This window comes from Onychostoma macrolepis, chromosome 13 (assembly GCF_012432095.1).
Source record: "Onychostoma macrolepis isolate SWU-2019 chromosome 13, ASM1243209v1, whole genome shotgun sequence".
NCBI lineage: Eukaryota > Metazoa > Chordata > Actinopteri > Cypriniformes > Cyprinidae > Onychostoma > Onychostoma macrolepis.
In genome coordinates, this window is record NC_081167.1 from 4981970 (window position 1) to 5000828 (window position 18859).

Consider the following 18859-nt stretch of genomic DNA (forward strand, 5'->3'; position numbering starts at 1 on the left):
AGCGGAGAATGGCCTCTAGTGGAAGCACTCATAAACACCCATTTGTCCTTACACGTTGCTTTCATATTAATTCCCCAACGTCCTGCCTCGACACTATAACATAAGAGGATGTCCAACCCTGAGAAATGACGCCCCATTCCCCTGAGCAGTGGGAAAACACACTACAGCAGTCCGGAGCAGAGCAGCTGCGCCAGAGTGCGGCGCAGCCGGGGAGGAGATACGCGAACGCCGCCGCTCTCAGTGCCGTTCTTCGGCTCCACTCGAGACGAGCCCTCTTCGACTCTTGCCTTCATTTCCCAACGTTAAACTAGGAGGAGAGGACGGGGCGCGTCTGCATACTGGCCGTAGACACTACCGCGCTCATACGGGGCGCGTAAAACACGGCGCTCCATACAGACTTGACGCGCTTTGATGTCATCCGGCGGTTCAGGGTCGGATCGTTTCATTTATAACAGCGGGTCGACATTAAACTAGACGCATATCATATCAAGAGTTATCATTACTCGCTTGCGGTCAGACATGGAAGATGGTCCGCCTTCCACAAGCTGTTTCCGAAGGTTCACGGACTGTTTCATTGGCTCAAGTAGGTATACTTATTATTTCCCTTGCGTACTAGTAAGGAAAGGTGTCGCAAAATGTAACGTTTTTGTTGCGCACTTGCACTGCGTTGCAGCTGCATATAGGCAAACTTTTGAATTTATTTTCCAATGTGAAGTTTGGCTGGCAATATTTGCGCAACGGCTGCAAGATAGTGTGAATGATTATGCCCATTACAGTTACGTTGTTTATATAATTGTCTGTCCTCACCTGTTAGCCTATGTGTGTTTAGATGAAGTTTTTAGTGCAGTAGCTGGGTGGGGACATACATGTGAGAGAGGGTGTAAGTATGAATTTGTTTTTGCTATTTCCTTTCATTTAAAATGCACAGTGAGGAGACACAAGTCAACTGTTGGCTACTGGAATGTAAATTAGCCAATGTCTTTTTTTTTTTTTTTTTTTGGTAAATAATCTAATGCAGGAGCAAGCAGAAATGCAGAGACTAAACTGTGCTCCTGTTTGTAAAAATAAATAAATAAATTTCCAACGTAATTAATTTAGTCGTTGATACCTACCAGTCAGCGGCAGAGTAGCTGTATTTACCCTGTTGTTATATGTCTACATTTACTAATAGTACTGTTACATCACATAGAAAGCAGATGTAGAAAGTATAAATCACATTAAGGATCTTTAAAAGTTTTTATAGATGAAGCAAGACTTGTTGGATGTTACATTTTAGTCTCAGTGTCTACTGTCTAGAAATAAATTTGGAGATATATGAGCTGCAATAATAATGTATGCACGATTCTGAAATTAGCTACTTTTATTTCATAGATTTGTTGCTCCTGACTGTACCCATAAATTCACTACAATTGTATTAATTGCTTATTTTACATATGATATTAAAATTTAATGTGGCATTTTGCCTATTTGTTGGAGGAAGAAAAAATTCAAATGCACATATTTTTGCTACCATGCAAAGACATAAAGCTTGATTGAGTGTTCCTCTCAATGCAAGTATACACAAATGACAATTGTTCAATTATTTTGAAAGAAACCATATTGAGCAGTTGCAAAGCTGTTTCTTTTTGCATGCATACTGTTCATAGGGTCAAGCAGTAAACTTATCTAAAGCTTAATCTTTCCAAGTTAAAGCTTTAGTAACCTAGTCCATTGAAAATATAATAACTGTGTCAGTCACTAAAAAATAAAAAATAAAAACACAAAAGTCCCAAGCAGTTAGTTGGAAAATAGGGAACCATACTGCTGTCACAATGTAAAGATGATAAACAGTTAAAGGCCACACTTAATCAATGCTCTCTGTTGCACACTTTGATCAGATGCCACAGTAATCTATCAGAATAGTGTTGAGTAATGTTGAATAATGTTGTTTCGGTGACCTCCTCTGATGGATATCATGACAATTAGCAGAAGGCATTGACATGAGAGCACAGTGTAAGCTGTGTGCAGTGCTACTGATGACAGGTTAGCAAGAATGTCACAGGCTTTACTGAGGAAGGGTGTAATTTATTGCAGTCTCAGTGGATACGTGCAAAATTCATACTATTCATGTTGTAGAGCATTTTCTTTAAAATTTTATTGGCAAATAACAGGCATAAAAGGCCAGAAAAGTAACTCTCTATAAACTTCTGTATTTACCATGCATCTATACAGTACTATATGCACATTCATCCAGCAAGAGGCAAAGAGGTACAGTGTGTTTATTTATGGGCTTTATCATTATATTTTATAATATTAAAAAAGTCAATATAATAGTCTTAATTGGTTTGCTTCAGAATCCAGAATTCTTGTTGTAAATCAAGTGGTATTGAAATGTAAAAAAAAAAAAAAAAATCCACACATTAAACTTTATTAATATTACAGTTAACTGCACAGGCCCACCAATATGCAAACCTTATAACATGACATAGGCTTAATAGGAACACTGATATTTTCATTTTACCTTGTTGTTGTAGTAAGAGTGTTTGGTTTCCAAATGTTTCATGAATTACGATGGTTTCATGCTGTCGGCAGCTGATAATTTGTGGCACAGAACACACTGTGGTCTGCACAAACCATGTTTATTCACGTTGCAAGTCAAGCAGTATTTATTGTAGTCTGTGTTGTATTTTTCCTTACTTTGTGTGTTACTCATGCAACCTCTCCATGTTAGCATCTGCCCGAATTTGGCTTGTTTCTACCTGGTGACAGATTCATTTGTTTCAAAATATTGTACATTTTGATTCGACTCGTGGTCTTTGACATCAGCAGTACAGATATGGGAACCCTGTTTATTTTGCTATGCTAACTGTATAGACAATTCTATTTAGTTGCATGTTGTCTTTTACAGTTAGTGTGTTATTCCTGTAGTCCACAAATAAATAAAAAAAACGACATACAGCCTATTTTTTGTGGTATTGTTATTTTTATTCTTGCTATGCAAGACAGAGATTATAATAAACTTTAATTCACAACCTGTATACTGTACTTAAATGTTGCACTACATATTTGCATGGGTATTTTTGTTTTTATTAGACAAGATATTCTGAAATGACAGGAAAGTGGAGGGAGAGAAAGGGGCATAGAGACTGGGACATGACACAGGCCGCATGATTTAGCTGCTTAACTAAATATTAACAGAGAATCCTAGCAAAACCTTCCAAATCAATATCAGTCAGGAGCAATGGAATAAAAAGACTCATTCTGGAGAAGAAAAAATGTTTTTGTATATTATTGTATTGGTGTTATTGCAGTGCTCTGTGGTAAGAGTGCAGGAGTGTAGTGGTGAAGATGTTCGGTGTGTTGAAGGGAGCTTGCGGCTGGTGTGTCATTGCATCTCTCAGAGGCAGTGCTGAGTCTGGGCTTCCTGCTGCTGTCTGCAAGGCTGCTGATATCAGCAGATCACCACACACAAACAATGGGAATACAGCATTGTTTTCTACTTAGCATTTTTTGGCAGGTATCTTTTTTATTTCAAATTTACATTTTTGGATTATGGAAGTCTCGTTAAATCTCGCAAAGTGAGTCACTCATATGCAAATTTATCACGACTACTTGAAAAATAACACTTTACAAGAAGGTCCCATTTTTGAATGTTAGTTAATGCGTTTGTTTCAATATTTATCTTTGTTAACATTTAATAAAAATACAACCGTTCATTGACTGTTCATGTTACCTGAGGTCCATTAAATAATAACATATACAACCTTTGATTTTAATATTGTAAATGTTGAAATTAATATTAAGATTACTACATGTTTTAGAAGTGTTTTTCAGTGTTAGCTGATGGTAACTAATGTAGTTAACAGTTAACAAACACAACCTAATTGTAAAGGATTACCAATGACTCTTATGAGCCAGTTACTTTTAAAGACACAGTTAGAAAGTCGTACCAATCAGTCTTGAGTCATTTATCATTGAATTCATATTTAATTCTAGTGCTGTCAAACGATTAATCGCATCCAAAATAAAAGTTTTTGTTTACATAATATATGTATGTGTACTGTGTATGTGTTACGGTCATGTATGCTAAGGAAGCGCAAGACGAGGAGTAGAATCCAAACAAGAGTTTTTAATAATAATCCACAGTAGAAATCCAGGAGAAAGGGGTTGCAAAACACACATGGTAAACTCAATAGCAGACAAACAGTGGAGGGAGAACAGGCTTATATAAATCAACGTAATCAAGGGAGAACAGAAACAGGTGTGGGGCTAATTAACCAATGAGGGAACAGCAGAAACTAGGTCAACATGTGACAGAACGCCCCCAGAACGACAAAAACAGTCCAACAGAGGAGGGAGAGGGAGGGTGGGGGATCTGGAGGTGGGCGAGGAGCAAGAGGAGGGCAGGCAATGGGAAAGGGGCAAAACCAAAAGTTAGTCCAAGGGGGAGTGGAGGGTGGGAGGTTTTCCAGAGGCCAGCCAGGATGGCGGCCCACGGCGGAGTCAATGGTGGGAGGAGCCATGGTGGAGAATGGTCCGACGACACCAGGGGGCCGACTGACGGAGACTGCGCTGCTGGAGAAGGAGACCCAGGTGGATCGGGGCAGACGGAGAGCCGGGGCGGAGCTGAAGGCTCAGGCGACTGAGGCAGAGGCGGGGATCCGGAAGACCGCGGTGGAGCCAGTGCGACTGAGGACGCAGGTGGAGCCGGAGGGAAGGAGGAGCCTGACAGAGCCGGAGGGATGGAGTGACGAGGCAAAGCCAGAGGAGTGGAATCCCGAGGCGGCGGATGGTCGACGACTGACCAAGGCGGAGCCGGAGGGACGAGGGAGCCCGGTGGAACCGGTGGGATGACGGGCAACGGTGGAGACGAGGGAGCTAGGAGCCGAGGTGGAGCCGATAGGTTGGAGGAGCGAGGTGTAGTCGAGGACTCGGAGGCTGGGAGTGGAGACAGGGGATCCGCACCTCTGGGCGGAGCTGAAGACTGGAAGTCCCGAGGCGGCGGAGTGGAGCACATGGCAGGCGCTGACTGAGGGTGAGCTGAGGGACTGACAGGCATCAGCGGAGATGGAGGCGAAGAACTGACTGGCTTGAGAGGAGGCGGGAGAGGGAGGCTGGGAGGGACCACAGGAGGACTTGAGCTGGACAGAACCAGCGGAGACTCTTGAGGGCGCTCTTGAAGCGCGGACTCTTGGATGCGCTCTGGAAGCACGGAGCTGGACGGAACCAGCGGAGACACAGGAGATTCAGGGACACAGGTTTGTACTTCTCCCCACCAGTCAATAAGGTCCGTCTGGAAAACTTCTCTCAGTTCCTCTTCATATTTCCCAGAGATCAGTTGTAGCTCACCCTCAGTCGTAGAAGTGTGGGCGGGGCTTCCCTCCAAGCCCTCGAGTTCCACCAATACTCCCTCTGCGACGGATGATGTTGCCGGCTCACGCACTTGGTCAGAGGATGGTAGTGGTTCAATCGCAGCAGGCTCAGGCTCTCCGTCTGCAGTGGGCTCAGGCAGTATCTCCGTAGATCGGGGTGACGGCTGGCTGGTCTCTGGCAGTGGTGGAGTGGGGCCGGTGGCGATATCATCCTCCACAGGGCCGACGGTGAAAGCTAACTCGTTGTGTAACAGCACCCACTCCACACAAGCGGCGAAATCCTCTTTGGGACCGTTCGCTGGTAGGCGTGCCTTACAGCGAGCGGTCCGGGAAGTGGGTAAGGCACGCCAGATCTAAAAAGTCCCTTGTATGGTCCTCCAGCGAACGGTCCAACTGCTTCAGGCACAGGAGTTGGACGCCGGGCAGATCCATTCCGGGAGAGGACAGAACAAAACAAAACAAAATAAAATTAAAAATAAACAAAGAAAAACGCCGCTTAAGTAATTAACTGTTTTCGGTCCGCTATTCTGTTACTGTTACAATAGTTTTTAATAATAATCCACAGTAGAAATCCAAGAGAAAGGGGTTGCAAAACACACATGGTAAACTCAATAGCAGACAAACAGTGGAGGGAGAACACAGGCTTATATAATCAACGTAATCAAGGGAGAACAGAAACAGGTGTGGGGCTAATTAACCAATGAGGGAACAGCAGAAACTAGGTCAACATGTGACAGTATATTTATTATGTATATATAAATACAGACACATACATGTATATATTTCATAAAATTTATTTATTATTTTTTTTTAATATATTTATTTATAATATAAATTATATGAATATAAATATAGACACGTAAATACATGTAAATATTTTATAGTGTGTGTATTTATATATATATATATATATATATATATATATATATATATATATATACATAATAAATATACACAGAACAAAATTATATTATGCAAACAAAAACTTTTATTTTGGATGCGATTAATCGGGATTAGGGTGATTTTGGGGGTTAGAATTTTATTTTATTTTATTATCTTTTTTAATAGGATCCCTGCATTATATTCAAAAACATTTTAATACTAAGTGCACTGTATGGTAAAAGTTAAATAAATGTGCTGAATAAAGTGAAACGATCCAAACAAACAAATTTGTACCCAAATTTAATTTGACAGTATGTAGTAAGATGTTATCTCACCCGTGCAACAGATTAGATCTGAAAAAGTTGTTTGGTCTTATGACGACGTTTTATGGGAATGTCTGGGACGAGTCATGCTACCGGTGGTCCGGTGTTGTTTTATATCAGCCCTGCCCTAGCGTGTGTGATGGACCTCTCCACAGAGGCCGTTTTTGAGGCTACTTCAGGTCAACACTAATGTGATCTGACAGGCCATCTACAGAGTGCTTAACTCAATGAAGAACGCTGCATTGTCATGCAGGAAGCGCTCATCGAAGACACTTCCTCCCCCAGCTGGATGTCATTTAATCATCCCAGTGAATTCCCTTCTCAAATGGCCTTTCACTGAACATGAGTCAATGAAACTGCTTCACGTGATATACATTCAGCAATCTGCCAGACGTACGGGAATGTTGAGACACACTTTTGAAATTCTCATTAGAAAGTCCAGCATCGGCCAGGGGACAATTGGACAATTTGAAAAGTTTTCAAATGTATCTTTTCTTTCTTGATTTATGGAGCTAGCAAGAAATTAAGGCATGTCTGAATCCAGTGTTTGCATAATGTCCTGTCTATTAAGATGTCTTTATCTGGTCTTTTAAAGTCATTATTAATGTGTCCTTCGATGCAATATCCCACAATCCTGTTCATATGGTTCACCTTTTGGTGGAAAGAATAAAACAGTGTTAATGCTAAGTGTTAACGTTCTTCCTATATGGTTAGTTCTCTCTTTCTGGTCAACTAAGTCATGGAAGAGCAACAGTTTTAAGAGAATCTTGTTGAGCAAGTTAGTAAAAGTTCATCAAACTGTCAACAATTTCCATTTTTAATACTGTGTGTCAAGTTAAAAATAGTTCAAGTTAAAAAAATGTCTCAGGACCCCTGCATTCTGTCCCATTCCTCCTGAAGACTTCTCACATCGGCCCAGGGCCATCCTTACTGTTGAAACCTCAAATATATTTGAGCTACATTGTGATGACAGTAGAAGAACATTTGAAATGTGGAAAACTTAAGCAGGAATCTCATTTGATAGACTCATGGGTCATCATATAAAATTTCCATGGCATGAGCTCACTCCGTTACTCAGCGGTCTGTTCTTCTGATGGTGTCAGCTGACACTGAACTGCAGCGCTCCTTTATGACCTTGTGTTAGGAATCTCCAAAAGCAGATTGTGAGTCTGCTGTTCTCATCAGAGCTTTCCTTTGGTCCCATTGCTCTGCTGGAAACAGGAATTCTCCAGATGTGGCGGGTGAAAATCAGCATCTTTGGCCTCCTGCGAGAGCAGCGCTGTCAGATCAAACACTCCTCCCCCTCACTTTAAAGTGAAAGTGAAAAAAGTGAAAGTGACGTGACATGTGGCCAAGTATGGTTACCCATTCTCAGAATTTGTGTTCTGCATTTAACCCATCCAAAGTGCACACACACAGCAGTAAACACACACACACACACCGTGAACACACACCCGGAGCAGTGGGCAGCCATTTATGCTGCGGCGCCCAGGGAGCAGTTGGGGGTTCGGTGCCTTGCTCAAGGGTCTCACCTCAGTTGTGGTATCGAGGGTGGAGAGAGCGCTGTACATTCACTCCTCCCACGACAATTCCTGCCAGATCTGAGACTCGAACTCACAACCTTTAGGTCCCCTTGAGAGACAGAGGCGTATAGGAAGTGTGGATGGGAATTGTGAGGAATTTAATGATTCTTGTTCTGATTCCACTCAGTGAATCAGTTTCTTTAATAGTTCTATCATCAACTAAAATGATTTCTATTGCTGTGGTGAATTAGAACTGATTCTCAACCCTATAAAGAACAGATATGTACTCTATAATAAACTTGATAATATAGCATTCAACACCTTGTCAAGGCTAAGAATTAGCATGTTTTATTATATACATTTTCTTTTTTTTAGTCACAAAGCACTGTTTGGCTAGTAAATGCAACCAAACAGCATGTATGGTTGATATTTGCCCTTTTCCTTTGTTAGATCACATTTATGAATTAAAGTGCTACAAAACTCACACTTACACTCACACTCTTACTGACTCTCTCTCTCACACACACACACACACACACACACACACAAACACACATACACATACACATACACATACTAATAGCAGTCCCAGACAATAGGAGGACAGAGTGAAGGACCCGAACATCCTGAATGTAATATAACTGCGTTGGGAGGAGGGTGTACAGTGAGTGGTCATTGAAAATTTGTTCTGATATATGTTCTTCACAGAAAATGAGCCAAGGCCAATGAGTATGAGTTTGAAAAAAACATTTTTTTGACAAAAAGTGAAAACGGGTCCCACAGACCCGAACACCATACAAGGGTTAAACAAATTTGAAATTTCTAACCTTAAATAGTAACATCTGGGACATAACTCACCCCACACGGTTTGTGCTACAGACATGAGTGATTGCTCAAATCATATGGTTTGTTGAGAAGTGTGATAACACTTTTATAAGATTTCAGGCTTATATTTTTTGCCTTGCTGATAGTACATTGATAGGAAATATCCTGCAAGTTTACATTCCAGTCCAGAATATCATACTTGTGGGTGGACTCTTTTGACACCCTACTGCAGCAACCACAGCAACAAGCAAAAAAAATCTTAGAAACCTATTGTCATACATTAATTGGCTATGGTAGTTGTGCATAAATAGGGCCCCATGAAATCTGTTTAATTTTTTTCCTCCACATTCTGTTAAATTGTTTCTCAATTTTAATTTTTTTTTTTCTTTTTACTTTTTCTGGATTCTGTCTTTTGTGTTTTAATAAAAATTTATTAAATTTTTTAAAGTGTTACAATGAAATTTGGACAATTCCTTTCAGTTTTTGGGAAACAAAATACTGAACAAAAGAGTTTACAGTTTAAATTAACACATGGATGAAGAATTGTGATATTCTTCAAGTCAAGTCACCTTTATTTATTTAGCACTTTATACAATACAAATTGTGTCAAAGCAGCTTTACTGTGTCAACAGGAAAATAATGCAAGAGGACAATAACAAAGAGAATGGTTTTATTTATTTAATTATTTTAAGACGTACATTCTACTATACATGTCTTCAAGTCACAATATCTTCAATTTAAATCAGACGTTTATTATGGCGTTTTGTAGTGAAGATTTTTGAATTTCTGTGTATCTGATGATAGTTTTATTTATTTAAGTGAAGTGACACCGTAAAGGCATTGACACTATAGAAAAGCTTCACATGAGCCGGTGTGTGAGACACATGCAAAAACACTTATCTTGATTGGGTATGGCAGTCATATGACGTCACTGGAATATGGAGAGTGTCCACATAAACCATCATCAGCTTCAATTTGTCTGAAGGTAGATGCACAGGCATGCCTAAAGTATGGCAACAAGACACAGCGTCTCGTTCCCTTCTCAGGGAACCCTAAAATGTTCCCTTTCAAGGGAACTTTGACGCAGTGCCATGGTGTTGATACTATCAGAACATTAATACCCACTACGCCATACTGTAGGTCTAACTGCTCAGAGCAGAGATGCATTTCTAACATTTAGCTCCTCAAAGCCAAATGCATATTCAATTTCTAACTCATATTCAGATGCAGTCAGTACAATCAACCAGAACAGTTGTTACCTATTCTGAAGGATATTCTGAATGCATGTTTCTACCAATTTAAGTAGAAACACTGTATATCGGGAACTGTTTGCATGTAGCTGCAGAGAGAGAGAGAGAGAGAGAGAGAGAAAGGGCAATGCCCCGCTCTCACCTAAAATTGCAAGCGTAATCCACATGCTGCCTCGGAAAACGTGGGACCCAAACCCGAGGTTGCAGCCTGAATCCCATTCCTTGAGAAGAGAACCAGGCAGGAGCAGAGATTCCATTCTGTAAAACACCCTTGAGTGCACATGCTCTGTTCCCAAACAAATGACACACAAGGAGTGTTTGTCATCTTCTGATGCACTCCTCTCAAATCAGAGAGAGCTTTGCATTTTTCCAAGCTCCCAACGAGTGGATTTCACACACACACACACACACACACACACACACACACAGACAGACAGACAGACAAGTGGCTTCCTGAAGACAAAGAAGCTGATGACGTTTCACATGGGCACCATGCATCTTATAGCATGCTGGCGCTCCAGTGATAGATTGGCCTGTTTTTACATGTGTTTCATAAACCGGCTCAGACTATGCATTTCTATCACGCAGTGTCGCTCATTCATTCAAACATGCAGTCATATTTATATAGTGGTCTTTTGCGCTTCAGTATTCAATGGCAGTAGTCCATATCATGATTTGATTAAGTGTACAGCCCTACTTTTTATTTATTTATCCAAATTTGTCCAAATTCTGTGACATTCTTTGATTCCATTTTTATGATTGGATTCCATGATTCCATCCACATTTTCCATATCACAGAAACCATAGGGGCCTACATAAGGTCCTTGAAATTGCAGAACACTTGATAAGGTCTGTTTTTGTCATCATAATTTGTCAATGTGCCTTCTAGTGTTATTTACACATCAATCACAGTTAGCTAAAATATTGATCTGTATTGATCTGTGGTGACAGACGTTTAAAGGTCATGTTTTTGACACTAAGTTGTTCTCATTTATGCATTGCAACCAGAGTGGGATGCTTTTTTTTACATTTTCAAAACATTTAAAAGAACATAAACGTTGTACAGGAAAGCTAACACAACGACTTAAGCTCAAAAGCTCATCTTAGGCTCGAACTATAGTGGACAAGAAACCCCAAGAGGAAGTATGAATGCTCATTTGAATTGATCATCAGTGCTGGGGAAATATACTTTTTAAAGTAATGCATTACAATATTGTGTTACTCCATAAAAGGTAACTAATTGTGTTAGTTACTCTTTATGGAACGTAATCCATTACGCAACTTTTGCGTTACTTTTTGTCATCTGTGCTGGGCTTTCTTATTTGTTTTTAATAACATATTATATAACATGTTATATTTTTGGCAGCTGTGAAGGAAATTAATCTGGTCCTCTGCACCTCAACTCCAAACAGAAGAGGTGTCAGTGAATAAATGGGTAAAACAAAGTAGCTTGCATTACTTATTTGAAAAAGTAATACGTTACTTTAGTAGTTACTTGAAAATAATCTCATTACGTAACACGTTACTTGTAATGCATTACCCCCAGCATTGACGACCATTTAAATATTTGAATCGACTGTTTAAAAAACAAATCTCTCACTCTCATCATATTTGATGGAAAACTTACTCCACTGTACATCAGAGCTTCCCAATCATGAGAGTTTAGAGATTGATTTACAGTGGCAACATATTCTGAATAAGCTGGCTGTGAATTCATAAAGGACAAGGCCTTGTGAACCTGTCGGAAAGGACTCTAGTTAGGGGAGCACACAGTTACAGTAGTGGCTTATCTCAATCTCAACTGGCCATTTATAGCCTGTACCCTTTCCTCCTAATGACCAAAGCCAGGCGAGTGGAAATAATGCAAATTACCTTTCCATGAAAGTTGCTGTGTGTGTTTGTGTGTGGTGTTACTGTAAATCTACTATATGCGTTTGTTTCCTGGGGTGTGCCTGCATCTGCGTGTCTGTGTTTGTATGTGTACTTGCACACATTTAAACCTGAAAGTGAGCTAAATCTGACAGTAATGAGCTGTACATGAAAAAAAAAGAAATAAAGACTTTTGTAAAGTCTGTGAAATAAAAAGATTATTATTATATTATTATTCTTCATTTTTGTTTTTTAATCTATCTATCTGTGTATTCCATCCGTCTACCTTTGTCCATCACTGTCCCAGCCACACCGAAACTCTTTCTCAGATAAGAAACATATGCTCTTCCCACTTCTGGCAGGGGTGTCCCAGGCGGGCCGCTGACGCAGGCAATGCCCCCCCACCCCCCACCCTCCCGTCTCACTCATGTCAGGCAAGTGAAAAGTAGTACCTTGGCAGTCTGCCCTTGACACCAGTCCAGGAAGAGAGCAGTTCACAATAAAGCAGCTCTTCTCTATCAGACGCTCTTTCGGTTTTGCTCTCTGCTGTTTTTGGTAACTGTATGGTTTTGAACCAACGGTGAGAGGCTGACCCCACGCGTTTATAGGCCTCTCTGGAACAGGTATTAGACATGCGGGCAACCAAAGTTTGAATCTGGCCTGGTATAATATAAGTTATGATTTCTTTTATTTCACAACAGCCTGTATGAATAGAAAGGAGAGAAAAGTTTGGATTTCACTTTAAAATGTTTATTTACTGCAGTCAAGCTGAAGATAAAACTAATTTTCAGGACAAATCAGGTGTAATCACTGTAACTCTGTCTGAATGCAGGACATGACTCATAGGATTTGATCAGGACGTCTGATCACCCCTCTGTGACCTCCTGCTCACCCTGTAAAAAGGAAGATATTATGACTCCAATGAAGTAGTTTGTTCTTTTCACTCCTGTTTCTCCATACATCATTCCCCAAATAATGGAGACAAAGCTTTGTAAACAGGTCTGTCAGCTTAGTTTGAATTATGTGGGGGAATGAATGGAGAAAGATGCTTTTTCTGGCAGGATTTACTGTACCAAGTGTTTTATTTTTACATCTCTCGAGTCGTGTGGGGGGAATCGAGACGCTCAGACGGCCAGCAGTCGCACAGAACCAAAGGATTAGACTATCTGTCATTTCAACCGTAATCTATTATGGTTTCATGCATTTATTTATTGTTTGGCACACATGTTGTCATGCTGTAAGCAAACATCTGGATTCTTCAGCGATAAGAAAGTTTCTTTGTAGCGTGTATGAAATCATGTGCTTTTTCTGTAAGTCCTCCAGCAGAGTCTGAATGTGCCTGATCTTTGGTTTAACATTAACTCTGAGCAGCCACCTAAATTCAGGAAGAATACCAGTTTCCTTCTCTATTCCCAATGACCCATGCAGGACACCCTACTGAATATACTTCTGGACTTGAGTGTTTTTGAGGTTGAGGGTTTCGGGTGTTGTGGATGGGGTCTTTAAAACAGGTCTATTCATTTATACTGTTATCAGCACATGTTGAGGTAGATTATTCTCTTGTCGTCTCTGAGGGTATATGCACTATTAATGCAGCGTTAAAAAACTGTCAGTTTTTTTACTTTCACTTTCTGTATGACTGAAGTTAAGACATTCACCGGCATAACTAATTGCGCAAAGTTTGCATGTTGCTTGTTATATCTATTGGCTCGCCTTCATGGTTTAAAACAGAAATATTTCCAGTATTGAGACGTAACTGCAAACCCCCATGCATATGTATCTTAAAGGAAATCAAATCGGTATGCCGCACTGTCTGAAACATGTCTCTATGCTTGTGTGCGCTTCGGGTGTGTGCGAGTACAGCGCGCAAGTAACAAATTGAGTTCTGTTTTGTTTCTTCTTCTTGTGGTTTTAAATAACTTGAACGTGTAAATTGGCAAATTAATCTACGAATCACATGCCGAACGGTGAGGTCTGGACCTGGTCCGTATATCACGGATCAACTGCGATCCGTTTAAGATAGGCATCCTCAAATCTGGTCCACTCCTGCAGAGTTTAGCTCTAACCCTAATCAAACACACCTGAGCATGCTAATCAGAGTCTTCAAGATCATTAGAAAATCACAGGTAGGTGAGTTTGATCAGAGTTGGAGCTAAACTCTGCAGCAGATTGGCCCTCCAGGGAAAGATTTGAGGAACCCTGGTTTAAGCCCTATAGCCTATATGACAGATCAGGGCAATCTTTTATTTACTAATTTAACATGAAATCGTCAAATTGCTACTCCATATCAATCGCATACAATGAAAATACAGAATAATTAGAACAATCAGTTACGCACAATAAATAACAGAGCATCTACACACATTTTCCACAGAACTTTCTTCCACGGCCCAGTAGTGGGTCACGACCTGGTGGTTGGGGACCTCTGACCTAAAGTCCTCAGCAATCCATTTAAAATTATTTGTCAGTTTATCTGAGGCAGACATAGCGAAGGTTCACAAAGGATGCAGTCCATCAGTTATAATTTTAATTGATGGTCTATGTAGTCATGCATCAGGTGCACTGGGGACTTGCTGGTTTTTCAGTGTCTTGCGTCAAGAGCATTTTGTTTTTAGCCATTTTTGTTTTTTAGCATTTTTTTTCTTGCGTCAAGAGCATTTTGTTTTCATAGTTGAAAACTATGGCTTAAAACCTTTGCATTCGCTAACTGTGGATTCACATGAACATGCTTTGCATTTAGGTGGTATTTCAGGTTTGAATGGTTCTGAGTAATTTTTTAATAAAGAAATTACATATGGTTATGTGGCAAAAGTATGTTTATTTTGTAGTTGTTTTTGAATAATTATTGAAATTATTATATGAAAATGTGTAAGTAAAAGCTAACTTATGTTCACTTAACTTTTGTCTAACATGTGTTTACTGATTTTATTTAAAAATATATTTTATTGCTTTTTAAGACTATAGATATTATAGTGTGTGTGTGTGTGTGTGTGTGTATGTATGTATGTATGAATATATATATATATATATATATAATATAGGCTATATATATACAGTATTTATGCCATGGTCTGTCTGAACACTCGATTCTGATTGGCTGGCAGGTTTTAAATTAAATTCGTTGAACTGCACAGATAGTTTAATCACGTTCTATATTAATGCGCTTCCTAAACATTGGTAACCATAGTAACATACCGTTACAGTTGAATAGTAATACAGACGAAAATAACTGTCATTTTTATCGTTCTGGTCAAATATTGCAGCGCAAATATTATTAACATCTTTAATATGTGAATGCTGGCAAATGACCATGGCATAAACGGGATAATCAACGGCTAGCTGTGCATTAAACGATTTGAATGCACTTCGTGGAGGCAACCACCCTTCGCTTCTTCGCCTCCACGTCGTGCATTCAAATCGTTTAATGCACAGCTAGCCGTTGATTATCGCGTTTATGCCATGGTCTGTCTGAATCCTCGATTCTGATTGGCTGGCAGGTGTTGATTAAATTTGTTTAACTGCACAGGTAGTTCCAGGTCAGTTTAATCGCGTTCTATATTAATGTGCTTCCTATAAACGTTGGTAAACATAGTAACATACAGTTACAGTTTAATAGTAATACAGACAAAAATAACCGTCATTTTTATCGTTCAGGTCAAATATTGCAGTGCAAATATTATTAACATCTTTAATATGTGAATGCTGGGAAATGACCATGGCATAAACGGGATAATCAACGGCTAGCCGTGCATTAAGTAAGGAATAATTGACGACGGGCCGTTGAATTATTAGAAAAATAATGCACACCCAAGGTGGTGATGCGGCCAAGACGCGAAGCGATTTTTGCCCCAATTTTCCCCTGATTTTACATTCTGAACAAGTTGACGCTAGTTGAGGAAAGTCGGAGCCAGTCTGCAGATTACAGCTGACAGATTCCACAGAAAATCGCGTGGTGTATGATGGTCACAGACTTCGATTTTTTAGCTTCAGACTTTGACTCCATCCAGTCGGATGATATCAAACATGTTTGATATTTTCAGCCGATTTTAGAACACATATGTTTTCATTTATCATGCGTCTCCTAGCAACAAAGCGCACGTTTCTGCGTGAGTTCATTGTGATCAGAACAACTTTAAAGTCTGGTAGTGTATGATCTTCAGTCGCGTAGTGTATGATGCCCAGTTTTCCTTTGTCACTATTTACATAGTCGGTAAGTGTATGATGCCTAGTGTTTTAAAAATCTGTTCAGATTTGTAGTGTATTCCAGCCTTTAGGTGTGCATTATTTTTTTAATAATTCAACGGACCGAAGTCAATTATTCCGCTTATACTATGGTTGCCACACCTCAAAACATCGATCAGATGATGTATTTCAAGGCATTCGTCCGGTTTTTCTACTTAAATCGCTATTGTGAGTAGGATTATTTCTTCCGCATCTCATTCAACACCTACGTTGCTAATTCCAAAATGTCATTTTAAACCTAGTAACGGAGGCTTGAGCCGTTGATAACAGACTAATGCAATTAATGCAGTTAACTAAATTATGAGAGAGAGAGAGATTACCTCTGTGTCTCTCAATAGTGTTCGGCAGCAATGTCTCTAGTTATAGTGAAACTTAGTTTTGTGGCAAAACATGGACATGATCTGTCGTTTTTTATCCATTTGTTTACTATATTTATTTTTTTGGCCAGCGTCTTTGTAGGTTTTGGTTATTTTGCTGTTGTAAGCAGGGCTGGACTGGTAATCTGGCATACCGGGCATTTTCCTAGATTTAAATTCGAAAAGACACGATATTGTGAGACCTGACGTTTTTTTTATTATCCAAAACAACTCGATGCAATGATACATATCTACACTACCAGTCAAAAGTCATTGAACAGTAAGATTTTGAATGTTTTTTTTAAAGACTTCTCTTCTGCTCACCAAGCCTGCATTTATTTTATCCAAAATACAGCAAAAGCAGTAATATTGTGAAATATTTTTACTATTTAAAATAACTGCTTTCTATTTGAATATATTTTTAAACATAATTTATTCCTGTGATCAAACATGAATTTTCAGCATCATTACTGCAGTCTTCAGTGTCACATGATCCTTCAGAAATCATTCTAATATGCTGATTTTCTGCTCAAGAAAGATTCTTTGATGAATAGAAAGATCAGCATTTATCTGAAATAAAGCTTTTGTAACATTATACAATACACCATCCAAAAGATTGGAGTCAGTATAATTTTTGTTTAGTTTTTTTGGGAAATAAATTATGGAAATTAATACTTTTAACTTTCTATTCATCAAAGAAACCTGAAAAAAAAAACATTATACTCAGCTGTTTTCAACATAATAATAAATGTATTTTGAGCAGCAAATCAGAATATTAGAATGATTTCTGAAAGATCATGTGACACTGAAGACTGGAGTAATGATGCTGAAAATTCACGTTTGATCACAGGAATAAATTACATTTTAAAATATATTCAAATAGAAAACAGTTATTTTAAATAGTAAAAATATTTCACAATATTACTGTTTTTGCTGTATTCAGACTTGGTTAGCAGAAGAGACTTCTTTCAAAAAAAATAATGAAAAATCTTACTGTGCAAAAACTTTTGAATGGTAGTGTATATCATATTCTCTCTCTCTCTCTCTCTCTCTCTCTCTCTCTCTCTGTGTGTGTGTGCATGCGTGCGTGTGTGCATGCGCGCGAGAGATGCCTGTTGGTTAGTGTGCATCAATTAAAGCAGCCCATTAATATGGAACGGTCATTAAACTGACTTGGAACTACCTGTGCATTAAACGGTTATAATGCATACCTGCCAGACAAACAGAATCCAGTATTCAGACAGACCATGGAATAAATATATATATACAATTTTAAACTAAACTAAACTAAACTTCAAGTCAAGGTTAATTATTTTGTCATCTTTTGTTTTGTGTTCACCTTCTTACTAGCAGTGAACATTTTATAGTATATCTTAGTAAAGTTCTGCAAACTAATTCTCACTGCTGCTGCATCTAGCTGCTGTTTCTGAGATGGAAATTAAACAATTTATGCACAATCTCAAGTCAGAGATCTTTCTTAAAAAGAAAATGAAAACATTAAAAATTGTAGGGAAATAAAATTGTACAGTACCTTACACTTTAGTCCCAACTATACTAGAAAGATTAGCCTAACTCTTACCTTTGAATAGGGCCATGTCCCAATTGTCTATACTCAAATATAAGCCATGATTTCAGACCTGAATAAATGAACTATTATGACATTGTAAAGTAAGATCAGATGTCACAGTGAATAACTGACGTCCGTGGCCCCTCTCTCAAGAAGCATTACTCTTTCACTCAAAGCAGAACTAAAAAAGGAGAAAAAAAACTTGGATGACGCAATTAAAGTGTCTGGGGGGATCTGAGACTGTGCAGAACTAATCTAAAAAAGAAAAAGGAGCAGCATTATAGAATAAGGACATACGCAGAAAGGAAATGAGGGCTCCTCAAGATAGAATATAGTGTAATCCACAGGCATATCAAGCCGGTCATAGGGACTAACAGTTCTCCTGGATTCTCTCCCAGATCTCTTGACTTGTGCTGTCAGAGTATATTTGGCATGAATGCAGTTTGTTTTCATCTTATTCAGTGGCAAGAAAAAGTTTGTGAAAATGTCCAGTTTACTCATAAAATGTGGTCAGTCTGTCTAAACTAATAACACACAGCTGTACTTTTCACTTTTTATTGAGTACAATAAGTAATCACTCGTTGTGCAGGGTGAACAAAATAATTGAATCCTTGAATTTAGTAATTTGTAGTTCCTCTATTAGCAGCAAATCCTCCACCAAACATTTCCTG

The 18859-nt window shown here is 39.1% G+C and overlaps 1 protein-coding gene across 4 annotated transcripts in view; it reads left to right on the forward strand.

The window, feature by feature from the left end:
• The first annotated feature begins 170 nt into the window (after positions 1-170).
• Positions 171-18859, forward strand: part of pde10a (phosphodiesterase 10A) — a 104687-nt gene continuing 85998 nt past the window's right edge. For 3 of the 4 annotated variants that reach the window (XM_058795291.1, XM_058795292.1, XM_058795294.1), the window contains exon 1: positions 171-880. In XM_058795291.1, coding sequence (XP_058651274.1) covers positions 520-880 — 361 coding nt within the window. In that variant the 5' untranslated portion in view covers positions 171-519. The remainder of the gene's footprint in view (positions 881-18859) is intronic. The other variant, XM_058795293.1, reaches the window with a different exon arrangement.